Source organism: Sciurus carolinensis, chromosome 3, assembly GCF_902686445.1.
Source record: "Sciurus carolinensis chromosome 3, mSciCar1.2, whole genome shotgun sequence".
Lineage (NCBI taxonomy): Eukaryota > Metazoa > Chordata > Mammalia > Rodentia > Sciuridae > Sciurus > Sciurus carolinensis.
In genome coordinates, this window is record NC_062215.1 from 174,520,144 (window position 1) to 174,547,151 (window position 27,008).

The following is a 27,008-nucleotide window of genomic DNA, read 5'->3' on the forward strand; positions in this document are numbered from 1 at the left end:
AAAGGTCCTTAGGGACTGGGAAGCTCTGGCAGGAATGGTGGCAATAATGGGCATTGATGTCAGTGTGACTCTCGCTTTTTCTTTTCTTTTTCTTTTTGTGTGTGAGAACTAAAATTATATTTGACATTTTTCTTTTAGGCTGCAAAAAACAAAAACAAGCAAACAAATAAACAACAAAAATAGGAAATAGGCTTGTCAAATGATGTAAATTCATCCTTTCCAGGAAAGCAGAAGGTAGACCCTACCACACAGAGGTGCTTAATGGAGGCTGAATTTAAAAGTATGTTTGTATCAGGTCAATAACCTTCTGAAAATTGCTTTCTTCACCTCCCTGTGGTAACCAATACCATGAGTTAGGCTTTCTTATAACAACTATATTCCATTAATATTCCTAACAGTTATTGGGTTTGGAAATTCTTTCTTTCTTTATTTTTTTAAATTTTATTTTATTTTTGTAATATACATACTTGTTTACAAAATACACAAAGACTAAAAAACTCGACAATCAGCAAATAATGCAATTAAAAATTAACAAAGCACATAACAGATATTTCATTGAAGAAGATAATCAAATGGCAAATAAACATATGAAAAAATACCCAACATTATTTATTGTTAAAGAACTTCACATTAAAACCATAATGTGATATCTAAGAGATTGCCTACATAAATATATATAAATATATATATATATATATAAATAACCATAGGTAATCTCTTATATGTATCTGTTCTATATATAGAGATAATACATATATATTCATATATATTATTTTATTTACAAAATAAGAATTGTTAACAAACAATAATATAAACCTGTTGCCGTGTACCATGTGATAAATGAGAGAGAATGAACAATTGCAACAAAAACATTCCAACAATCTTCTTTCTGAGCCTGACAGCAGAACTATTTGACCCTTTTCCCAAAAAATTACATAATCAAAACCTATCATTTACCCAATTTTCCAATGACCCTCATGTCAGGTGTTCTTTTTTTCCCAACAATATTGATAATTAATTTAAATATAAATTATCTAGACATTGTAATTAAAAGGTATAAATGTTCAACATGTGCAAAAGCAAACAATAACTATATACTCTATATATATGTCACATTTAAATATCAATATACCAATAGGTTAAAAGCAAAAGAAGGGGAAAATAAGTATGGGATATCTGAAGTAGAGCTATTAATGTAAAATAAATTTCAAGAGAAAGTACTTTCAGAGATAAAGGGGAACATTTCATAACCATAGTAGAGTAACTTCTTCAAGAAAGTGTAACAATCCTAAATGTGTATGTGCCTAATAAAAAAATTTCAAACTACAACCAAGTAAAAATTAATAGAACTGGAAAGGCAAATCCACAATCATATCTGGAGATTTTAAGCCTCCTTCTTTGCTGAAAGGAGTAATGAGATAGAAGGCTTAACATTATCAGTCACCTTGACTTATTAAGGATAGCCTATGTTCTGTCATAAAATAGGCTTTGAGAAATTTTTAAAAATTTGAAAACATGCAGACTGTTTCCTGCATGATTTATTACATTAGAAATACATAGACCCCCACCCCCATGTCTCAACTACTTCAAAATTAAATGGCACGCTTATAAATATCTCACAGATCAAAGAAGAAAGCACAAGAGAAGTAAATAAAGAGTGATAATAAAAACTTAAACTGTCAGAATCTCTGGGATGAAATATTACTCAGATGAACACTTATAACACAGTATTTGTATCAGAAAGAACTATATTAACAATAAAATTATTTTAAAGTTAGGTAGTATGAAGGAAAAATGAGTAGGAGCAGAAATATGTGAAATAGAAAAGAAATAATACAGCTGAAAGTTGATAAAATCTAACAAAACTAATCAAGAAAAAGTATCAATGGAAAGGGAGCTATCAAAACAACTTTACACATGCTAAAAATGTATTAAGGTAATATCACGATCATAGAATTACAATTATATAGCTTACATAGCTTGGTCTATTTTAGAGGATAGAAACCTCTGCTTGTTTAAGCAATCCAGGTGAGTGATATGTTTTTTTCCCATCCTTTCACCTTCAGTCTGTGGATCTCTTTGCCTATGAGGTGAGTCTCTTGGAGAGAGCAAATTGTTGGGTCTTGTTTTTTGATCCAATCTGTCAGTTTGTGTCTTTTGATTGATGAATTTAGGCCATTAATTTTCAAGGTTATTATTGAGATGTGATTTGTGTTCCCAGTCATTTTGGTTTATTTCTAGTTTTTAATTTGAATTCATTTCTCTTTGGTTGACTATTCCTTTACTATAGTCCCTCTCTCTGCTGGTTTTCACTTTTTTTTTTTCATTTCATCTTCATGGAATATTTTGTTGAGAATATTCTGAAGTGCAGTCTTTCTGGTTGCAAATTCTTTTAATTTTTGTTTATCATGGAAGGTTTTTATTTTGTCTTCAAATCTGAAGTTTAATTTTGCTGGATATAGGATTCTTAGTTGGCATCCATTTTCTTTCAGAACTTGATATTTGTTATACCAGGACCTACTAGCTTTGAGGGCCTGGGTTGAGAAATCAGCTGAGATCCAAATTGCTTTCCCCCTATACGTAATCAGATATTTTTCCTCTCACAGCCTTTAAAATTTTATCCTTATTCTGTATGCTAGGCATTTTCATTATGATGTGCCTTGATGTGAGTCTGTTGTAATTTTGCACATTTGGGGTTCTGTATGCCTCTTGTATTTGATTTTCCATTTTATTCTTTAGCTTTGGGGAATTTTCTGATATTATTTCATTGAAAAGATTGTGCATTACTTTGGTTCCTAACTCCACACCTTCATCCATCCTGATAAATCTTAAATTTGATTTTTTCATGTTATCCCATAGTTCTTGGAAGTTCTGTTCATGGTTTCTTAACATCCTCTCTCTGTGGTCAACTCTATTTTCAAGATTATATACTTTGTCTTCGTTGCCTGAGGTTCTGTCTTCCAGGTGGTCTGGTCTTTAGGTGATGCTTTCTATTGAATTTTTTAAAATTTGGTTTATTGTTTTCTTCATTTCAAGGATTTCTGTTTTTTTTTTCCAGAATCTCTATCTCTTTATTGAAGTGATCTTTTGCTACCTGTATTTGCTCTCTTACTTCATCCTTTACTTTGCCAATCAACTATGTACATTCTAAACTCCTTCTCTGATATTTATTCCACTGTGGTGTCATTGGATTCTGTTATTAGAGTATCTTGATTTGCTTGGAGCAATTTGTTCCCTTGCTTGTTCATGTTGTTTGTGTGTCTACCCATCTAACAGAATGGATCTGAAGCAACAGTTTCTACCATGTGGACTTATAGTGTCCCCAAAGGTTTCCAGTACCTCACTGTTTAGGGGGAGATAAATAATAACCAATGCAAACAATTTATAGCATTAAACCAAATATTTCCTACTATGTTATCTACAATGTCAGTTATCACAATAAACAGAAATGATATGATCAATTATGCCTATAATAAAAACAGCAAATTTGCAAAAGATTTACATTTTCAAAGGGTGGACAGGGAGAGAACAGAAGTGATATAGTATGTGATGGTTATGAGAGAGGAGGACAGAAGACAGAAGTAAAAGATTAAAGGAAGAGTGAAAGAGAACAATAGAGATTGGCTGTTAGCAGGAGAAAAGAGAGAATCAAGGGAAACAGGTGGGAAAAAAAAATATATATATATAAAGCAAAAATTTAAATGAAAAAATTAAAAATAAAAACAAAAGGATATAAAACAAAACTAAAATATCCTAATCAAACATCCTAGTTCACAAAAACTAATCCATGTAAAATAAGTGGCTTCAAAAATGCTAGAGATGAGAAGAAAAAAAAAAAAAAGGAAACTGTATAAATGTCCATGTACCATTATGGTCAAAATTAAACAGTAAAAAAGAATTCAAAAAATCTAGATGAAAATTTAAAGAATTTTTTTCTGTTGAAGTTCAAAATATTCTCAGTTTCTCTTCTCAGCAGCTTTAGGCAGGGTCTTCTGGACTGTTGGAGTGAGACAGGTGATTCCGTGGGCAGAGCTCCTGGAGGCAGGGTGTAGGCTTAGTTGTGCTCCAGGCTCTTTGCTGAATGCCAATTGGTCTGGAGATTTTAAAGCAGCACACCTCTGTACTGTACTTCCTGCCCAGTACTTCCTGGTCCATGCTGGAGGACTTTAACCCAGGGAGTTCCACCGGTGATGGGGACCCAATTCTTAGTCCCCTACATCCCCTTCAGACTGCTCTGGCTGGTGCTTCTGTGCTGCTGGGAATTTCTTCCTTATTTTATTATATCCAATCTCCTGAGTCCCCAATCTGCTTTGAATGTCCAGTTTAGGTTCCAGTAAATTCCCCCTCCACCATCTTTTTTTTTTGTTTTTTTTTTTTGTTCACCCACCTTGTGGAGAAGCTGCCTGTCTGCTTTCTTGGTTTTACACCACGGAGCAGCCAGGAAAGTGACCTCCTCTATTCCAGTTATTAGAAATTCTTAACCATGTTTGTTACAGGTTGTTTTTTTTCTATCCCTCAAATGATGAGTTACATTAGTAAAAAAAAAAAAAAAAAAAAAATCACTGAATTTCTGTAACAAATAAATTAAAAGCACAACTATGCAAGCAGACTTAATTTCACTCTACTACCAGTTGAAAAGTACTTTGGCTCTTCAGGAAAAAGATTAGCAAACAAAAAACATTTAGTTATTTAACAGTTAATTTTTATAGTTGTGCTCCAATAACTATATGATGCAAATATTCCAGAAGAACCAAACTGCAACAATGAATGAACACGTGTGAGAGAATTTGTGCATTCAACAGATAGGACAGAAAAGCTATAGTTAAAACGCTAGGTAGAACAAATTTGTCTTTAAAATACCAATTCCTTTCCTTTTAAAAAAATGACTGAGAATACCAAAAAAAGACAAAAACATAAGGCTGTGTGTAAATGATAGTTGTGTCTAGGCTATCACAGTGCAGGTTCTCCTCAAGGTCACATCCATCCTGCTTCACTATTGCTTGCACTCTTCTCGGTTTGGATCCTTCTTCACATCTTGGTCTGGATCATTTTCCTCATTTCTTTCCTCTTCCCTTTCCTAGGTTAAAGTTCAAAATGCATTAATGAATTAGGTACATAGTAGGAAACAATGACTCATAACATAGGGCAATTTTAATACAAGTTACTGTATGGGTCAGCAGATTTTTCAAGAATCCAGAATTTGGTGATAACAAAGCTTCTATTATGAAAAATTTCCCAACACAACTGAAGACATCCAGACAACTTTTATTGAAAAGATTTATGCAGCCTACATTGAGTTTACTGCAGCTTTGGACTTCTCCAAAGAGCCGATAGCCCTCATCTGCTTCTTCGCCTTCTTCTTCATTATCACCATCATCACCTTCAAAACCTCTCCAGGGAAGTATAACACTGATCTTGGGATTATATGCTCACATAAAAAGTGACCAATTTCAAAGTGTGCAGCAAGAATAGCTTCAGCAGCAGCATCCAAATCTCCACTGTCAGGAACTTCAGGAGGGGCAAAAAAATTAAAGAAAGAATCCTTGGAAACTGTTTTAGTTACAATACAAACTGTCCCACATCCCTTGTTTCTGCTTCTTGATAGTTTTCAAAGTGACATTCTTTCATTTTTTCCAATCTATCTGGCACATCAAGTGTTGTCGAGAGGCAACCCATAATTTCTGGTCCATGAAAAGAAAAAGGATCAGAATCATCTAGTTCTGACCTCATTCTCTATGTCTTTGTCAACACTTCATTTGTGAAATATTCATTGGGTTCAAAGTGAAATTCTAAGATAAAATTCACAGGCTGGCCAGCATGTGAGAATATCACTTTACTATCTTTCAAGTGCTTCAGAATTGGTTCATCATGCTCCTGAACCATGTCACTGAACAAGTCAACATTCTTAAAACAGTGAACCAAAATTCAGGAGTCCCTTTAGGGTCTTCTTTATCTTCTTCTTTTCTTGCATCTTCTATCTTGGACTTTTCTTTTAGCTCCTCCGAAATTTCCTCTTCTTCTTCTGGTTTCCATTGACATTCTTCTTCTGTAGGTTCATTAATAGCATTAATGACCTCATCACATATCAAATAGAGGCTGACAGAGAACAGCATATTCCTAAGATCACGAACTTCCTCATAGAATTTGGTTTCTATCTGTGCACATTTAACTTGAAGGCTTTTGAGAGCATCCACTCCTCTTTTAACTGCCCTAGGCAAGCTTTCCATGTATCCTGTTGGTGTTTCTCCCAGACCCTCAAGTCTTTCTTGAAGAGCTGCAAGAATCTGAGGATTTTGTATCAACTAAACAGTCAACTGAGCACTTTGATTTTTGTTTCTTCAGCAGCTTCCTCTTCTTCTACTTCTTCTACCTCATCCAAATCTTGATCAAGTCAGACTGTTCTTTGTTGTCAATGTCTGCCGTGTTGTAAGAACTTCAAATATTGGCTTCTATTCTGGGGAGCCAGGCTGCAGGTGGTGCCGGGAGGAGCAGAAGGCAGCACTGAGAGCAGATGGCGCTAAAAAGGAGCCAGAGGGACTCTTTTTGAATGAAGAGAAAAAGGAAGGCAGTAGTAATTAAAGAAAAGGGAAAAATTTGGGGAACCAGGATATTCTCAAGAGGAGTTGCAGAAAGGAACACATCAAGACAAAGAGTTATCGAGAGGAACCATTGCCAGAAAGAGGCAGAAGCAGGGGTGGTGGGCAGAGCCCAGCGGAAAGTGAAGAGTGGAGCAGGGATGGAGTCAGAGCGTGGGTGGACTGGGAGAGTCAGTTTTCTGTTTGGGGTTAGCCCTGGATTAACCCTCAGGCCACACACATGCAGAGGGCCTGGGTTACCTTAGCTTCCCAGGTCTTCCTAGTGCTCTTGTTGTGGGGACCTGGCTGCATGGGCTCCTGGTCACCCCCGAGACTCATAAGGGGTTTGCTCCTTTGTGCAGTCATCAGCAGTGAGGACTCTGAAGGTCCCAGCGATGCAGAAGAGCCCGCAGCAGCCTCCAGCTCAGCACTGAGAAGCCGTCCTGGTAAGGAAGGCCGGCACAGCTGGCGGGGCTGCAGGAGTCCGAGCTACTGTTTTCTGACGCACTGTTTTTTGAACCCATTCTATGGGGTAGATCTAGTTTATCCTGAGATCCCCATCTCTGCATTGATTTGACCCTTTTGGGAAATACAGGGACACAAGAAATCATCAGACAATTATTTTTGATGATTGAAATTATGATTAGATAGAATATACACTCATGCATTGAATATGTAGTAGAAATAGGCTAGCAAAGTAATGAGTTTGTTTTAAAAACTAATTGCCATGAACACAAAGTTTTAGACTTATCCAGTGATTTCTATACAGAACAGAAAGCTAAATAGTCCTTTATTAAAAGTTTATATTGGAGCTGGTGTTGTGACTCAGTGGTCGGGTGCTCGCCTAGCACACGTGAGGCCCTGGGTTCAATCCTCAGCACCACATAAAAATAAAATAAAGGCATTGAGTCCACCTACAACTAAAAAATATATTTTAAAAAAAGTTTATATTGTCATTGAATATTCCTTTCTTAAAAGTTTATATTGTCATCTGATCACAAACTCTGAGTAGTGTCAAAAGACAATTCATTCAGCTATCTAATGTGAGCAGAAATACAGACTTGAGATAACGTATTCTGAAACCCAAAGTGATGCTTTTTGACAAAATTCTTCAGCAAACCATGGCATTTGGAATGATTTCTCAAGTGGCGTTTGCAAATAATATAGTATTTTTCCCCTCCAATAACTTCAAGGGTTAGCAGGATAGGCACTGCCATCTTTGTTTCCCAGAAGAGACAACACAATCCCAGAAACGTGCCAAGGTCTTCTCCAGACTCTCATGGGGAATTAAAGGAAAGACAAGACTAGCATCCTGCATTTGGAGTTATGTCCTTTATAAAATGCAAGATAAAAATGATTATCAAAATGTTGTAGTATCTCAGTTGTACTTTCACAGATTTATAACTCTGTAGTGGCCAAGGGTAGTAATGCACTCCTGTGGTTCCAACTACTTAGGAGACTGGGGTGGGAGGGTCACGAGTTCAAGACCAACCTCTGCGACTTTGTGAGACCCTGTCTCAAAATACAAATTTTAAAAAAGGCTGGGGATATAGCTCAGTGGTAGAGCACCCTTGGGTTCATTACCCAGTTCCAAAAAACAATAACTCTGTAGTGCACAAATTGATGATTTGTTTTTCCTTTTAATTTTCTATATCCAGAGGATTTTACAAACTTGCCTTTTTAGGGAAAACATACTAGAAAATGAGCAAATTGAGATGTCCTTGGCCTTGAGATCACAAAAGAACAATGTTTTAAATCATATGTTCATTCTAATTGCTCATGATAACTTCTAAAGAAAAAAGTGAGTTTGCTTCAGTAGACTGTATATCTCTGACTTTTATCCGAATGCGGGCAAACTGCTGAAAAAAAAAAAAAGTTCCCAGACAGGTCTGTGACTCACACCCAAGAGAAGATTATTTCTTTACCTTGTAAATGGTTTAAGGAAGCACCAGGTGGGTGTAGGTCAAGGTGGCTTGTCATCCTCAACATATGATTTTCAAGGTCTCCCTGCATGAAGAACAGGCAGAGAAGATGGAAACAAGAACAGAGGGGAAAGTAAAATGGAGAGGTGTAGGAAAAGGCCAAGCCATACAAAGATGGCCCCAGCCAAGAAAGCGTTGTGTCTTTGGGGATAAGTATGGAGTGTCACTAACCTACTAGGCAGGTAATCAGAAGAGCAGAACACGGTGGCCTTACCTTTATCCTAAGGTTTTTCTGAATTTTCTAATTAGGGAATTTTCTACTGAGTCAATTCCTTGGTCACAACATCAGTCCTAAAGAATTATATTTTTTTGTGCAGTGATCAATAACCATGACCCATTAGACTTGAGAGATGGAGAAGGGACCCAGGAAGCCACTTGCTCACAGCACCAGGTGACAAAAGGTAGGATTAGAATTGCACCTTCAGGACTTCAGAAGGCAGAGTCTGAGTCCAGAGATGTTTTCCTGGTTGATTTTATTCTGAGTGTTCTCCATATGCCTGGATTCTGTCACTTCTAGGATATCTTTTGGTTCAACCTGGTCTGCATGGGAAATAGAAGGTGTCAAGAAAGCATTTTAGACTATTGTTTCACTGAAAAAACTCAATTGACTGATACAGTGAAAACATAGCAAAAATGTGCTAATAAAATGAGTCTATTTGACTGCAAATCATTATGCCTGTTACTGATAAAGAGTTGAAATATTGTACTTATTCTCCATCCCACCCTTTTTATTTTATAAAGCATAGTAAGCAAAGTGTTCTTCTATTCATTAATATTGTCATTAGTCTCAAGTTTAGAAAGTCTTCCAAGAATGGTTTGTGCTGCTGTTTCAATATCAATAAGATCAAAATGGCATCCGATCAATTATATTTAACGCAAATTATAGTTAAGATAGCAGTATACATTGTGATTTTTTCATAGAACTTTTGTAAATAACACTTCATTTTGTCATCACGAAAATCTTAATAAGGATGTATTTTAGCTAGATTATCCCAGCATTATACAGGAGAAAACTGGAGCCAGTAACTGTTAAGAGTCATTCACAAATTTAGTTAAGAATTAAAGAGAAAGCCAGGCTTGATCCCAGCATGGCGACCCTGAGCTGCCAGAATTAGATTCAGTAGAAGGCACAAGAGGAAAGTTCTCACGAAATGTCCTCATGCTGCAAGCCCACTTGCCAGGTGAGTTGGCAAAGAACTTGTAAGCCTTTTGCACATGAATAATTATGGTATTCCCTTTTTCTTTACAGAGTTTGTGGATTTCAGAGACTCACCTACATTCAGAAAAATGGTTAGGAAAAGAGGTAAGAGAAAATAAGAGCTCTTTATGGTTATTAATGGACCATATTCTCTACATGAGGCTCATTCTAGATCTTTGCTCTATCCTGCAAAGTAAAAGACAAATTTAATTTCTGATGATTCATTTTCAACTCATATTAGATAAGCTAACTACTGTAATGTATGGACCTAAAGAAGTCAATAACTCAAACGTAATAGAAGTTCTTTAAAATTTAATAGAAATTTAATATTTTTTTCTCAAGCAAACATTCCATGGAATTTTAGAGGGGAGAGAGGTGTGATCCTGTTCTTGGTAGTTGTCAGAGAAATAGCCAAATAGAAGATTCCCCGTCTTCATTACCATTCTTCCATAATTGTACTGAAAGAGAGGCAAAGTTATGGATCACTATAAATGCAGATATAAAGCCAACAATAAATCCATAAAGCACGAGTAAAAGAAGAAAGATGCAAGGTAAGAAGACAGGGTCAAGGCAAAGCAAGATGCCCAGCGAGGGTCCAATTTTCTTAGCTTCAGGTTAGGTGACAATGAGTCACAAGAATTTGAAAGGCAGATGATGGAAGTCTGAGGGGAGGAACATTCTTGTCCTGGAATTTCAGAGCTTTCCAAGTTTTTCCTAGTGTCCTTTCTATATAATTCTCCTGTCTTGGTTCCCTTTACGTGCACTGAGCCCTTCAAGGGACATTTGCTCCTTTCTGCAGTGAGAGGACATGACTACGGCTCTTCAGAATCCAGTGAGGAGGAGTTGTCCCCAGCACCCTATATCTCAACATCAAGAGGTGAGCATGGCACCAAGAGGTGCCAAGGGCAAAGCCTACCACCTGGGCTCCAGGACATCCAGGGTGTGAGTGCAGAGCCCTGTTCCCTGGTGCGTTTTACTCTGAGCACACACCATGGCATGGTTAGGCAACCGGGAGCCCAGATTCACTGTTAAGTTACTTAGCTGCAAACCTATGGGAAAAAAATATCAGTTTCTCCACTCCTTTGATTTTATAATTAGAGCTAAAAGATGTGTGTCTCTGAACCATTTGGTAGGGAACTCTTCTTTAAAGAGGAAGAGACAGAAATAATCATCAAAGCATCTTTATAGACCAAATCCTTTCTCAGTAGTTATCGATCACTGGTTTTGTTTTCCATTTCTTTCTAGCTTCTGGCAGCATGTCTACTTGGAGGATACACAGTCAGAGACAAAGTAAGAGCAACTAAAAACTCTTGGTGTAATAAATGTTTTTATTTGCTACCAAAACTTCATTTGGTTTTTATATCCTTTAAAATAAAAATGAAATTTTTTGAGATTTTAGATGATTCACATGATACTGTGATAATCAGTGAGTCAGATTAATTGGTGTAACACGGAGGCCTCAAATAGCAATGGCGCCAGCTCAGTGCAAGGTCCTTCCTCACTCACTTGAATCAGGAGCCCCCATATGAAGCACGCACTCCCCCTCACAGGGTCTCAGAGGCCCAGCTAATTGGGGTGCTGATGTCTTTCAAGTGTTGTGTCCAATGCCCCCAATAAGAAACAGAGGTGGAAGAGACCTGCATGCAAACCCGTGGGAAGGTAAGAAGTGTAAGAAATGGTGACAGAAGGGCTGCTTCCCATGGCAAAGCTGGCCCCAGTCCCAGCCTTAGGATGGTTCCTGGAGAAGCCTTGACCAACAGGTCAGATGCAGCCAAAGGGTGGTCTGGTGGCAGGAATATCCCTTCCCTCTTATGCAAGCTTCCCCTTGCCAGTTTTCCTTTTAAAGATCAGACTGGATCCTAAGGCACAGACTAGGACTGTCAAAGAACTTTCTTTCTTTCTGCAGGGCTCAACAGTGACAGCTCTTTAGAGCTGAATTATGAAGAGGAACCTCAGGAAGCCCTGAGAAGTGGATCAGGTAAAGAAGATTAGGACGCCACGCCTTGGCCTGCAGGATGTCAGGACTCTGAACTAAAAGCCACTGAGTCCAGATGCCTTTTATTTTGAACAACCTGACTGACTTGCATCCAGTTATCCTGGGAACTTCTTTTCAATACTTTAGAAAATGGAAGAAGGCAGGAAATTATTACGAACTCATGTTTAACATCATGAGTCCTGTCAACTAAATGTATGTAAATATATTTTGCTGTAGCAGAAGAAATAAATAGCAAAACAATGGTATTTGTTATGCCTACTAACACAAAGATTCTAGATTTCTAGCCATATACTGGTCATGTGTCACTTGTAATTGTAGAAACTTAAAAAGACAACTGGTCCTGTTGTGTAATTATAGTCAGAAATAAAAGCTTCAGATCAATCACTTTCAAAGTTTAGTATAGTTTTTGTAGTTTTTGACAGATGTTCTTCACCATGGAATAGGATTATATTATATTATTTCCATGTATTTTGACAAATAAGACCTGTTTTTATCATCACAAAAGCCTTAAGACTTGGACAGGTTAACCTTTACTATCCCTATTTTGGGACAAGAAAACAGATGTACAAATGTGTAAGAATCAAAAAACTAAAGTAACAATAGGACCTAGCAACCATGATGTGACTACTGTATGTAACAGGCAGGAGGAAAAGACATGTGTTACATGATCAGAGTTTAAAAAGACAGTATAAGGAACCCATAATATTCATAGGGAAAAATGTTAGTAGCTGATGAAAGAAAGCAAACTTATTTAACAACAATAACAAATCAAAATATAATATGTAAAATATATTTTGTATTTTATAATATAATATAGGATGTATAATATATACTTTATATATATATAATATGTGTGTTGTATATGCACACATACATGCACAGATTAGCATATATACATTTTTACATATATATATATAGAGAGAGAGAGAGAGAGGTTGAGATATATATATATATGTACCCATGGAGAGTGAAAAATCAAAATTACAGATAGACAATGAGGACAGGAATACAGCCTGATATTCTGTATGCAAAATACCTAGAAGGATCACTCCAGAAAGGATTAGAGGGGGGCTGGGGATATAGCTCAGTTGGTAGAGTACTTTCCTTGCATGCATAAGGCTTTGGGTTTGATCCTCAGTTTCACCAAAAAAAAAAAAAAAAAAAAATCAAGTTAGGTCAGAAAGGATTAATAGAGATAAAGGGAAACAGAGATCAAGAGCAACACTGACGAAGAGAGTGCAGCAGAGGAGGCCAGCAAAATCAGAGTGACAGAGGCTCACGGATCAGAGATGGAGCCAGGAAGGAACAGAGTCAGGGCGACAGGCAGGAAATAAGGGAGAGGAGAATGAGGTGTGGCCAGACAAAGAGGAGACTCCGGCTCTGTTGGACCTGAAGAACAGTCATGGGGTGGGTATATTTTTTTCTCAGCTCATCTGAATGTTAAACATAGTTCCCTGTGACCACACTGAAGTTTGTTCCCTGGTCATTTCCTTATTTCTCTTCAGTATCTTGGGGCAGAGTTCTTCAAATGCATAGTGGAAGAGTCAGAAGGGACACACAATGGAGGAGCCAATTATGATATCACCAATTACCTTTGTTTACCTGCCTACATGGGGGAAAAGCCATTCTTTCCCTCCCCAACATGCACAAACTCATGCATGCACACACGCACACACACATACACACACACACCCATGCAGACTTGTGCACAGACTTAGTGTTTTCAACAGGTCTGAGAGGACCAAGAGAGAAAGAAGAACTGGTTCTTGGATGGAGGGAGGTGTCACTGAGTGGAAAACGTTGAGAGAAAAAGTGGGAAGGGAAGTCTTGGTGACCAAATGAAAAGAGAGCTGAATAAGTTTCAAGTTTTTCTAAGTGGACATGGATCCAAGTATCCCAGATTGGGGAGTTTTGGGGAGAAAAGAGATGATCTGCAAGATACCTCTCAGAAGTTATACCAGAAACATGGGAATAAAAGTCCATGACTGATTGAAAGACTTGCAACATAGAAATCCCAGATGGAACTGCCAAGGGAATAGGGATGGCTGTTTGGTCAGTGTCGAAGGACTGGCATTTGGTGATGATAAAAGTAGTACCTTGAGATGAAAATGAACCTAGAAGAAGGAAATATAGATAAAGGCAAAGGTTGACATTGCAAAAACAGTTAAAAGATCTAGATAAAAACCTAGATAAAAATATCAAGATGGCGAGAAACAGAGCTAGAGTCAAATAGAGAACAAAAAGGGAACCGAATGCAGAAAACAGTCACCTCAATAGTAAAACTAGATCCAAAGACATGAGTCCAGCAAAGCATGTGGAATGAGATAGACATAGGACAATAAAGGAAGGGCAGGAAAGATGGGGCACCATGGAGAGGAAGCTCTGAAAGGTGAGAGAAAAATGGTGGTGGGCAGTTTGAAGGGGAAGAGGAGAGAGACAGAGAAATCGTGGGATCTGAGATGAACATGAGACAAAAGCAACTTGGCACAAGGCATGGTTCACAGTAGCAGTGAGTCTTCAGAGTAAGGTGTGCCCAGGTATCCAGGCGGCCCTTCTTACTCCCCAGATAATAAGAAGCCTTGCTTCAGGCATTCCATTCACCCCTGTGGTTTCTCAAGCCAAACTGTCTTCCAAACTGAGTTGGAGAATGTCCTCTGTCCAAGGTTCTGAAGGCTCTAGTCTTCCCTTGTATGTCTTCAAGGCCTTTACACTCCAAACTCGATGCTTCCAAAACCGAACACATCATCTTTTGCCCTAAAACCAGTCTCCCCTCCTCCAGTGTTTTCTGTTTCTAAAACACACTATTGATTAATCCCTTCTTTCAAGAGGAAATTCTTGGGGTCATCTGTGAAAGGTATATATATATATATATATATATATATATATATATATATATATGCACTGAGGACAAGAGAGATTTTAGAGGTAAAGTCATCCTTTGATGTAGGAGTCAGGAGGAGGAGTCACCAATGTTGGGGGAAAAGAAAATTGGGGGAGGGGAAGGAGCATGGATGAAAATTATTTTACTAATCATGATTTAGGAGCAGGGCCACAAGGGACTGGAGATAAGAAGTGTTCCTGTGTCCTGTGTTCCCCAAAATGTGTGCCAGGAGGCCAAGAAGCAATGATGGAAAATGGCCAAGTGTCTCACCTAAGAGGCAAGTCTGCTCAAGGGTCTCAGGGTGGAGGTGGCTCCGAAATACCACAGCTGCTGGGCAGTACTGTGGTAGGGGATCAAGTGCAAGGAGAACATCAGGAAGACTCTGGCTTACCAACAGGAGGTGGGCCCCAGGCCCCAGGCTACAGGAATCCAGAATCAGATTTCCCATTTCCTGCTGCACTTGACTGTGAGTGCATGGTGACAAGGAGCAGGTCCAGCATGCCAGAACCCTGTTCTCTCCATCTGCTTGACCTGACCCTTTGGGAACTGCAGAAAGGCAAGAGAGCATTAGAAAGGGATGTTCAACAGGACGAGGTCTATGGGTTACACATGGTTTGTGTAATACAAGTACGTTGGTAAAAATGGCCGTGTATTATTTACTATATTATATCAATACTGAAGTGTTGGATTTATATGGCTTCCACCCTTACCTGTAGAACAAAGAAAACAGTGTGCTTCTGCTGGTAGATCTGGGAGATAATAGAATAGCTTTGCTAGAGCCTTAGGAGAGCCTAAGAAGACAAATAACCCTGTTACCTGTCAGGAAAAAGACCTCACATAACTATTCTTAAATTAAAAATGTTTAGTTTCAAAGTCATCTTCCAACATGCTGTTGATTTATATAGTTATTTTCAATTAACTGGGCAATGAGATCATCTAATCTTCAAAAAAAAATTAAAAAACTGAACAGAATTACCATTGCTATGCCTGTTTCATAAATAAGGAAACAGGTACACATAGTAATTAAGAGCTTTCTCCAAGTCTCAGGGAACTAGAGGAAGACCTTAGATCTCCATTCCATTCCTTAGAATGAGAAGAGAAATGATGTCCAGAACATCACTATCAACCCCAGTCTTCCACGCAGGGTCAACTGCCAAAAATGTTAACCTTCATTTATAAATCACAGTTCTCTGACCACCATCTTCACTTTCTAGATACCGTGGATGATGGAAACAATTCTACTTTGGGAAAAGTCAGTGGGGAAAGAAGTAAGAACAAATAAGCATTTACTTGATTTTTATGTTACTAATGAACTATTTTTTTTTAATGCTAAGGTTTGTTATCATCATTTTTATTCCTTTCATAAGACAAAAAAGGATGCTTTTTAAAATAACTATTTTTCAAAAAGGTTCATATCTTCACGTTTTTTGTTCTGAATTTTAAATGTGTCTTGAATATGTTCATGTATATCTTTCAAGAATATTTCTATGCATGTATAAATATGTTTTGGGATATTTTATTTGTTTAAATGATGCAATTCAACATATTCTTTTCTTGCTTTTTAAACTAAAATATCATAGCTAGACAATAAGCAGATTTAGCATCTTTAATTGAACTATGAAAATCACATTTCAGGGCTGCTTCAACATGCCTTTTCCCACCTTCAGTATAGCTGGAATTTTTCATTTGTTCTTTTTAAAATTTATTTTATTTTTTAATTTGTTCTAATAAGTTATACATGAATGCACTTGACATATTGTACACAAATGGAGCATAACTTCTCATTCCTCTGACTGTACACAATGCAGTCACACCAGTTGTGCAATCATACATGTACATATGTATGATTACATATATGTAATGGTGTACATACATGTAATGATGTCTGTCTCATTCCACCATTCTTCCCACCCTCACACCCTCTCCCCTCCCCTCACTCTCCTCTGCCCAATCCAGAGTTCCTCCATTCTTCCCCTAGCTCCCCAACCCCATTGTGGATCAGCATGCTCATATCAGAGAAAACATTCAGCCTTTGCGTTTGGAGTTTGGCTTATTTCACTTAGCATGATATTCTCCAACTCTATCCACTTACCTGAAAATGCTGTAATTTCATTCTTCTTTAAGGTTGAGTAATATTCCATTGTGTGTGTCTATTTTATATACATATATGTAGATATAATATATATAAAATATATATAAATATATATAATATATATAATATAAATATAATATATAAATATATTATATAAATATAATATATAATATAGATATAAATTATATATTATATATAATCTATATATAATATATATATTATATATATATATCACATTTTCTTTATTCATCTATTGAAGGGCACCTAGGTTGATTCCATAGCTTAACTATTTTGAATTAAGCTGCTATAAACATTGATGTGACTGCCTCACTGTAGTATGCTGATTTTAAGTCCTTTGGGTATAAACCGAGGAATGGGATAGCTGGGTCAAATGGTGGGTCCATTCCAAGTTTTCTAAGGAATCCCCATACTGCTTTCCAGAGTGGCTTCACTAATTTGCAGTCCCACCAGCAATGTATGAGTGTGCCTTTTTCCCCACATCCTTGCCAACACTTACTGTTGCTTGTATTTTTGATAGTTGCCATTCTGACTGGAGTGAGATGAAATCTTAGAGTCGTTTTGATTTGCATTTCTCTAATTGCTAGAGATGTTGAACATTTTTTCATATATTTATTAACCATTCATATTTCTTCTTCTGTGAAGTGTCTGTTCAGGTTCTTAGCCCATTTATTTTAATTGGGTTATTTATTTTGAGTTCTTTATATATCCTGGAGATTAGTGCTCTATCTGAGGTGTGTGTGGTAAAGATTTTCTCCTATTCTGTAGCCTTTCTCTTCATGTTATTGATTGTTTCCCTTGCTGAGAAGAAGCTTTTTATTTGAATCCATCCCATTAAATAAGAGACCCAGAATAGCCAAAGCAATTCTTAACAAGAATAGTGAAGCAGGAGGCATCACATTACCAGACCTTAAACTATACTACAGAGCATAACAAAAACAACATGGCATTGGCACCAAAATAGACAGGTAGACCAATGGTACAGAATAGAAGACAGACAAACCCACATAAATACAGTTATCTCATACTAGACAAAGATGCCATAAACATACACTGGAGAAAAGACAGCCTCTTCAACAAATGGGTCTGGGAAAACAGAAAATCTATATGCAGCAGAATGAAATTAAACTCCTATCTCTCATCCTGCACAAAACTCAACCCAAAGTGGATCAAAGACTTAGGCACTAGAACTGAGACCTGCACCTAATAGGAGAAAAAGTAGGCCCTGATCTCCACCATGTTGGCTTAGGACCGACTTCCTAAACAGGACTTTATTTGCTCTTGATCACTTCCCAGATCTCTTTTCTGTAGATGCTGTTGGTTTGTTTTCTTCCAGTGCTGAATGATCATGGACAGGCTTCTAAGTCATAGACACGAAATCTTTGTCATGTGTGTCACTAATAGTTTGTACAATTCATTGTTTTTCTTTTAGGCATGTTAATGAAATCTTTTATCCTAGAGAAGGTTAAGAATTTGCAGTCAAATTTATCAGCCTTTTTCTCTGGTTTCTGAGTTTCATACATACAATAGTTTCATATTTACAATAGCCACTTTTACCTCAAGATTTAAAAAATTCTGTTCTATATTTGTGAAACACTTGATCATTTTTCGTCTTATCTATAGTCCACATGGGATTCACCTCTTTGTGTATCTGTGAGCTGGGAATTTAAATAATACTGCCTACACTATTGCATTGTGATCTAAGTTGCTGCTTAGACCACACAGTGCCTTTAACAATTCATATATTAGTTTTTCTTTTGTAACAGAAGGCACTAGAGAAGAGAAAGAGGAACTCAGAATCGTCCTGATGTCTTACTGGAGGTGAATTTTAGATTAACTTCAAGAAATCTTCCCCCACCCCTTCACAAATCCACCAGAACCTCTAATTAGAAATGCATTGACCTTAGAAATGCAGATTAACTTGGGAATGATACATACTTTTCCCCATTTATTCATATTTACTTAATATTCTTCCAATAAGAAGTTTCTTAAAATAACTCCTGCTCTTTTGTGTATATTATATAAATGTTACCACACATATATTTTTCCATCTGTATAATAACCAAAATGAAGTTAAAAAAGACAAGACTATCAAAATCTTAATTTAAATAGAAAATCCAGTCATTTTATTACCTACTCACATGTGAGGGAATCAGAAAGTCCCTGACTTGATATAAAATCTTACAATATTTATGCAGTTTAGGGATCCAGATGTAACTTACAATAGTACGATTCCAAACTATCAGGTAACATGATGGATCAGAATTACAGATTCCTTTGGAAATTGGTTTCATCAGAAATGTCAATAATTCTAACTTGGAAGAACATCACTGTACACATTCAAATAACTCTTTTGATGACAAATTTATATTAACAGAGGACAGAATGAACTTATAATAATTATTTATTTATTTATTTTTATGTGGTGCTGAGGATTGAACCCAGTGCCTCACACGTTTGAAGCAAGTGCTCTACCACTGAGCTACTGCCCCAGCCTGATAATAATAAGTAGACACATGTTCCTATATTTTACCAGGGAAGAAGACTCTTACAAAACTTCTCCCAAACTTCCTCGAATCAGATCCGATTAGTTTTATGGTGCAGAATGTTCTCTCTCCTTCTACAACTGTGTTGAGAGATTTTCTTTCATCTCTTTCTGGAATTCTTTTTATTTGTTACGTGGACTTAAAAATCAGTCTCTAGAAATTTGTTAGTCTTATAAGAAAAGCAGATCCATAGGGCTCAATTTTATTGGCAGAAATAGAGAAAGGCCTGAAAAGGATTTCATCTAAAAATAGGAGTTAAGGATGTAGGTAGATTTTTATACTATGGCCCCCATTCTTGTTGCTTGAATCTGGACCAGCCTGAGACCCCTTATCTTTTTATTTTTACATTTCCTTTCTTGTCTTCATCTAAAAACAAAATGTGAAAAACTATTTCAGTATTCAAGTGGGAGGATGATTATTATGTTTTTAATACTATATCATATAATATTTTATAATCATCACAGATATTTATAGGCTAATTATTATTTCTGGCATCATTAAAATACTTTCTACCCTTTCTTTTTTCTCCAAATACTGATGAACTTTCAAAATGTAGTTTCCTATGGGCCTTGTTACACCTCCCTCTTTATTGTCCTGTTCCCATTTCACATTCTCGACACTTCCACAACTTTCCTTTCCTGGCAAATCAGACCACGTATATTCCAAAGATTGCCAAACTCAGTCTCCATTTAAAGTACCTGTTTTGGGGTGAAGATGGTCTTCAAAATTGCCCATCGTTACTGGTGTAAGACAGATAATTTGGTGATACTGAAGGAAGAGCCAAATTGGGAGGACCAAGCCATTCCCCAAACAGGTTTGAAAGTCTTCAGCGGAGAGGCCAAGACTTCAGAAGCCTTTGTTCAAGCTTATGTTCACACTGAAGACTGGTTAGCATCTCACTGGTCACTCACAGTGACCTTTACTTCCACAGGATAAGGTGGTAAACTCAGAGTCTATAATGGTTTTCCTAGGGGCATGATCTGGGCATCTTGACCAATGCAGGACAGGATCTATTGCTCTCTCACCTCCTTCAAATCTCTGCTCAAAAGTTAACTTATTAGAGATTCTTCTCCAGTCCTCCTATATAAATCAGTGTGTGTGCACACACACACACACACACACACACACACACACAGCCTCATCCACCACTCTCTGATCCCTTCATATGGATTTATTTTTCATTATAGCACTCTGTCATCTTATGTATTTATTTCTTCATTATTTGTCTCCCCACCAGAATGTAAACTCCATGTAGTAAGAACCTTCTGTTGTTCACAACTTTATCCTCAGCTCCTGGAGTTAATTTGCTATAAGTGCCCAATAAATAGCTATTGGATGAAATATTTTCATGAATAAATTAATTCTACCAGTTTGTGGAAGTTTAATCCAAATATATGATTGTACAAAATACACGCTTAAAAACAAACGAAAATATAAAAAGATGTATCAGAAGTGTCAGGAAACTACGCACTAGAAGACTGGTGATTTTTCACCACATTATCTATTTCTCTATTGTTATCCATTTTCTACATCATTATCTACATTCTCTGTCATAGATAATGATGTAGAAATCAATGCTGCAATCTAATGAGATCTCTGCAGATCTCATTGTGGAGTGAGGTTGCGTCTAGACTGCATATTCTCAGTGGGCTTCTTCCAAGGATGAATGTACAGAATGGCCATAGGTGAATGACCCTACTTGGTCTCACAAGTGAGGCAGAAGGAAGGCAGCAGATGTGGAGGGTAATAGTGTGAGGGGTGACAGACCTTCTTCCAGGAGCTTGGGGCCTCAGAAAGCTGGTTCTCCAGTCAAGAGGATGAAGCTGGTGTGGCTTGTCTGAGGGTGGCCTGTGGTGGTTACCTGATCATGGTCCTAAGGGCTGGGGTTGTTGGCTGCCTTTTGCCTTCTAACACCTGGCAGGCCTTGGCATCACCATGATCAGGTGACTGGGGAACATAGCCCCTTCCAGTCGTGTGGGTAAAAATGCACTTTCTTCTTTCATCCTCTGGGACCCAAAATCTCTTACTGTCTAATAGTCCTCTCTGGCCGTTTGTTGGTTGTGTTGATGATGATGTTAAATGGTAGTATTGGTGGTGGTCCCTTCTCGACTTGCTGATGTCTACGTGATAGAAAGACCCAGGTTCTTTCCCATCTCTACAATACTCTCTCCATTATAATCATCTTGTTCTTTAAATTTCATGTTAAGGACTGCCAATTATATTTTCCCCCTTTTTATTTTGAACTTCCAAGTCATAAATTCAACTTCTTACTCCAAATATCCACTTGAATTTTACAGGTGTCTCAAATTTTGCATGCTAAACAGACTTCCTGATTTTTACTTGCAAACCTATCATCCGCCATCCAGTTATCCTCATCTCACTAAATGGTACATATCTTCAGTTGCTGGAGCCAAAAAAATGTAGGGCACATGCTGCTTTCCCCCTTTTCCTAAGCCTCCACATTCAATCCCTCATCAAGTTTCAAAAGTATAGTTCACGTTTTCTCACTCTTTATCTCCTTGCCACTCCCCCAGGTTAAGTGCCATTATCTCGCATGTGGAAAACTAGAGTCCTCCTCACCAGTAGCCCGCTCCTCTTCTTACCTATGTATAATTCACTCAACAACCTGCCACCCAAGTGCCTCAATGGTTTCCAGCTGAATCAAGAAAAAAGTTTAAATTCCCTGCCATTACATAAGCTGCCCTGATCACCTTATAAATCTTATCTTTATCACCCCCCCCCCATTTACCACTCTGGCCTTCCTTTAATACACCAAGCAATTTTCTGCCTCAAAGCCTCTGTTGATAAATAAAATGCTCTTCCCTGGGGCAGTTGGCTCCTTATTCATGTTTTACCTCAAGAGTCTCCTCCTCGGAGAGACCTTGCCTGATCTTCATTTCTTAAAACTCCCCCAGGCTATTTTACATATCTCTTTTTTCTGTCTTTCACCTCATTTATCATGCTTTTGATGTACAGAGGATGATTTCTTTGTGTTTATCTGTCTATATTATCCTTTATGATTATGCTTTCCAATCTTGTTTAAGAAATCATGGTCTAAGTGTTGTTCCCAAGAACTTTTTGCCTTTCCTACTTTACTGGGCGTCTTGATCAATAAAGTCAGACCCAAGACGGACAGTGTGAAGGTCATTCTTTATTTTTCTTCTTGCATGTTAGGCAAGTGCTCTACTGTGGAGCTACATCCCCAGCTCCTCTGAGAGTCATTATTTGCAGTTCTCAGAAGGTTCCCAGCAAGACTGAGGATAAGTCGGCCACATGGGTGACCAAACAAATTGGCTTTCCTTCGCTTTCTACTTCCTTGTTCCTCCCTCCTGCTCCTTGGGATTATTTCAAAAGTCAACTTACCAAACAAGATCTGCTTTCGAGAATACTAGACTAAGACATGCTTATTTATTTTCTCACTTAGATATTTAGTCCTTTTGGAATTGATTTCTTTTTAGTGTGACATAAGGTAGGGGCCTAATTTTTTCCCAACATGGGCAACCAATTGTCCCAGCTTCTTCAATGGTATGTAGCATCACACATGGCCTACATCAAGCAGCCATATAGGTATTGAGCTTGGGTTGTAGCTCAGTGGTAGAAGATAGATAGATAGATAGATAGATAGACAGACAGATTTGTTTTTTGGGCTTTCAAACCTGATCCATTACTCTATTCTGTATCAATACATATCATACTCTATTAAGGACTCTAATTATATTTAATATCTTAGTATTCTCCAACTGTTTTCTTTTTCAAAACTGTTTTGACTCTTATGGCCACTTTCTCTTTCCTCATGAGTTTTAATATCATTTTGCTGATCCTTAAAAGCCCTGTTTAATTTTTATCAAAATCACATGGAATGGAGAATCGATGTTTCTAAAGTATTGAGTCTTCTTATTCATGAACATGAGCAATCTCACTATTTATCGTTTCCTTTTTAGAACCTTCATTTATTCATTCAACAAATATTCCAAAGATGCTCAATGGAGATAAAGCTATGAACAAAAATCTCATCAACCTTACATCCAATTGTAGATATGTAGAAAATACACATATAAATATGTAATATTTTATATTTTTGTAGTGCTGGGGATCAAACCGAGAGCCTACGGCATGCTAGGCAGGCCCTCTACCACTGAGCCACATTCCTAACCCAACACATAATATTTTACACAATGACAATACTATAAAGGAAAAGAGGAATGCAGGCATAGAGTGATAAAAACATTTCGTTTTAGGCATGGTGGATAAGGAGGACCTCATACCAGACTATGTATGAGATCTTAATGAGGTGAGGGACTGAGCCATGGAGCGAGGCAGAGAATCATTCACTGCAAAGACCTAAGACAGGACTCCACCCAGTCCTTTACAGAATGACATTGGAGGCCACCGGCTGGAGAGACAGGAGCTGGGGGAAGTGGTTTGTCAGGGTTCTGTAGATCTCACAGGTCATCTCAGTGTCCTTGTGATGCTGAGACTACTCACCAAGATCACAGCAAGGTGGCCCACCTGCTCAGTCCCTTCCCGCCTTCAGCGGTGCTTCCTATGCATGGTGCAGTCTTTCCGTCTAGTCTGAGGTTTGTTGCTGCTGCTATAAATGCAGCAGCATTCACTTCCACTATATCTTTTAACTGGTCACCACTCCTATATATGAAAGCTATTCATAAATTTGAAATCTTCTGATTTTTCTTCTTGTTATATTATTAATTGCTTCTTTGGAGGTTTCTGAGTATATAATTATATCGTCTAATGTCTTGTATATTTTCTAACCTTTCAGAGGCAAGTGCTTAATTCAATGGCTGTCATTTTTATCACTAATTATTTAAGGCACTCTATTAACAATCTTCAATAGGTTCTTAAAGGTAGTGTCTCCAATATTATTATTTTCTAGACATTCTAGAGTTTGGATTTGTCTCAGGAGACATTTAAGAGGAGGGGAAGAAAGTGCATGTGTTCTATTTTCTGGCTATAGAGTTCCTTGTGTAGGGATCACATCTGCCTTGTTAAATGTGTGACTTGGGTCTTTCATAGTCTTCTCTGTCTTATCCAGTGATGTCTTATGGGCTGAAGGAAACAAAATCGAAGCCTTCTAATAGTATATTTCTGTTTCTTTTTGTGCCGCCTATGATTTCTCCTTGCTAAACACTTTTTGGCCTGAATTACACTTTCTTTGAGCCATAAGCCCGATTTCTTGTGGAGATTGTTGCCTGCATATTTATTTTCATTGTTTTTAAATATATGTTTAAGTGAGTCTCTTGTATTTAGTGAAAGGTTGGTTTTAACTTTGTAATTCAAACTGAAATTTTCTTTTTAAAATGAGTTAAGCACATTTGCTCTTATCAACACCAAGATACTTGATCTTGTGTTGGTCCCATTGATTTATAATATGAATTCTAGGGTTCAGGACTTGTTGTTGTTGTTGTTTTGTTCTTTTTAGTAATACATGGCAGTAGGATGCATTCTGACATGTCATACATGCATGGAGTAGAGCTTCCACTCTTGTGGTTGTACATGATGTGGAGTCACACTGGTCGTGTGTTCATAGATGTGCTTTGGGATTTTTGAAGCGTCAGCACTCTGCATTCTGTCTCTATGCACTGTGTGTGGGTATGGCGTCTACTCAGATACTTAAGAAGGTTTGCCTTTTTGTTCCACTTGACACTTGGTCACTGAGCAGAGACTCTACTTTGTTGCTTTTCTTACAGTCACCTCTGGCCTTGTGGCTAAGTTCTGGCCAGTGGTACAGGAAAAGAAGGAATGTGAGCCACTTTCAGATCTTTGCCTAGAAAGGGATGATGGTTGAGCCCCTATGTTTCCTCTACTTGCTCTGGTAGGAGCACATACATTTGATATCGAAGGATTGTGTTTCTGCTCTTGTCTCTACTCTTAGATCTGCCTTTTTATGATATGCTTAGTTCTGTCTTCTACATGGTACCCATTAGTTTCCCACCCAGATCTGTAAAATCAGCATGTGGTTCATCTCTTCTCCTCACCCATTCAATTCTAGACCATAATTATTGCCTTTCAGCTGTTAAAAATGCTTCACGGTTACTCCTGGGTTTGTCCAGATAATACCCTTTGACTCCTAGCTGTAAATAAGAAACTTGCTCCACCGCCCATTTCCCCTGCTCACATTGTTTGCTGGTGTTATTATTATTATTATTACATTTCTATTTCATCAGATGAAAACATTCTAGGCCATCACCCCACTCCTTATATTTTAGTCCCTTTGCCAACGTTCTTCCAGTGCTGCCTTGCTTTACTGATCTATGTGATTTTCTCAAAAATGGATCAAGGAACAACATTCCCAGGATTCACTGGTTTGAAATTAGTTATCTATGCTAATTATACATGGAAAACAATTTGCCCATTATTTCTAGAAATATCTTGTCGATTTTTGTCCACTTTTCTATGGCATTAAGTGTTACTGTGGAAAATTCTGTAGTTGATAAGATCCCCTCCCTTGATCTTTTTGTCTAGGTTGCTCATTCAGTTCTTCCTGAAACATTGAAGTGTGATCAATTTTCTGGAATATGTCTCAGCATTGACTGTCTGTAGCACATCTCTGCTACAAGTTGAAAATACATGTGCTTGTGATACATACATTCCATGTGATGCTATGACTTCACATACCTTTTTCTTGACAGTCATCAAGTATTTATCCTATTATTTTTTTTCCTTCAGAAATGCCATTGATTTCTTTATGGTCTTCCACTTACTCTTTTCTTTTCACTAATTTTTTTTAATTTTTATTAAACATCCTTGTTTCCTTTTCTAAATTCTATAAGCTTGGTCCTTTTTAATTTCTGAATTGTCCCTTCTCCTTTATTTTCCTCCTAAAGTTGACTTCATTGCTCTGATGGGTTTTTTTATTCTGCTTATTTCTTAATTTCTGCATGCTCTAAACATGAATTATAACTCTGGATTTTCAATTCCAGTAAGTGTGCTGGCATTGTCTGAAATCTCATGTGTAGTTGTTTGATATTCCCCTTCTGTTGTCAGCTTCTGCATGGTGTTTAGCAACTTGCAAAATTTTTCTTTATGATGAGTGTTAAAGCCTCATGTGAGTATGTTTTTTTTTAAAAAGAGTAAATCATTGTGGTAATTTTGTCTGTGGGATAACAACCAAGTTGGGGTATTTGTAGCTGGGAATTTAGCCTCACAAAAGCTTAGTGGAATGAAGACTAAAAGTAAAATACTTGAAAGTTACTGACATATAAAACTTGTAAAGCTCTGTTTATAGCTCTGAAGGATTGTTTTCTCTTTTTTCTGTTTGAAGGGCAAAGGCGATATCATACAGTAAACCATCTCCAAAAAGCTAAGAAGACATGTTAGCATTCACTCCTTTGAACTTGCGGTAGCCCTGATCTTTCTTCCAGTTACCACCTTTGCTGCAGCCCCTAAGTCTCCTCTGAGCCATGACAACCGTATAACTGTTGGGTTATTTATAATACAGGCTGTCAATGCAACAAGGAGATCCCCAAATGCAGGCTTAAGCCAAACAATGTGTATCTCTTTCATCTAACAGTTCAGGGGTGGGTGGTAGGAAGAATCTGCCCTTCTTGACATGTGGTTACCATTCCTGGGTCCAACAAGGCTGACCTAGTTGTTGCTGTCCCCAGTGGGAATGAGAGAACGGAACAGGAGAATCTCCACTTGTTTCTTGGAAAGAAGTCTTCTACTCAAATCCCATCAGCCAAAACTTGGTCACATGGCCAGA

General features: G+C 37.6%; 1 protein-coding gene and 1 pseudogene across 16 annotated transcripts in view; one reads left to right on the forward strand and one right to left on the reverse strand.

The window, feature by feature from the left end:
• The window catches only part of Sp100 (SP100 nuclear antigen), a 91,150-nt gene that overhangs the window by 41,638 nt on the left and 22,504 nt on the right, over positions 1–27,008 (forward strand). For 9 of the 16 annotated variants that reach the window (XR_007107749.1, XM_047545398.1, XM_047545399.1 and 6 more), the window contains 8 exons: positions 6,938–7,021; positions 8,875–8,958; positions 9,807–9,860; positions 10,555–10,632; positions 11,001–11,045; positions 11,662–11,733; positions 14,793–14,909; positions 15,847–15,900. Coding sequence is in view for 15 of the 16 variants with exons in the window: in XM_047545398.1 (XP_047401354.1) it covers positions 6,938–7,021; positions 8,875–8,958; positions 9,807–9,860; positions 10,555–10,632; positions 11,001–11,045; positions 11,662–11,733; positions 14,793–14,909; positions 15,847–15,900 (588 nt within the window). In the remaining variant the exon portion in view is untranslated. The remainder of the gene's footprint in view (positions 1–6,937; positions 7,022–8,874; positions 8,959–9,806; positions 9,861–10,554; positions 10,633–11,000; positions 11,046–11,661; positions 11,734–14,792; positions 14,910–15,846; positions 15,901–27,008) is intronic. The other 7 variants (XM_047545406.1, XM_047545409.1, XM_047545410.1 and 4 more) reach the window with 3 other exon arrangements.
• Positions 4,994–6,914, reverse strand: LOC124981338 (nucleosome assembly protein 1-like 1; annotated as a pseudogene).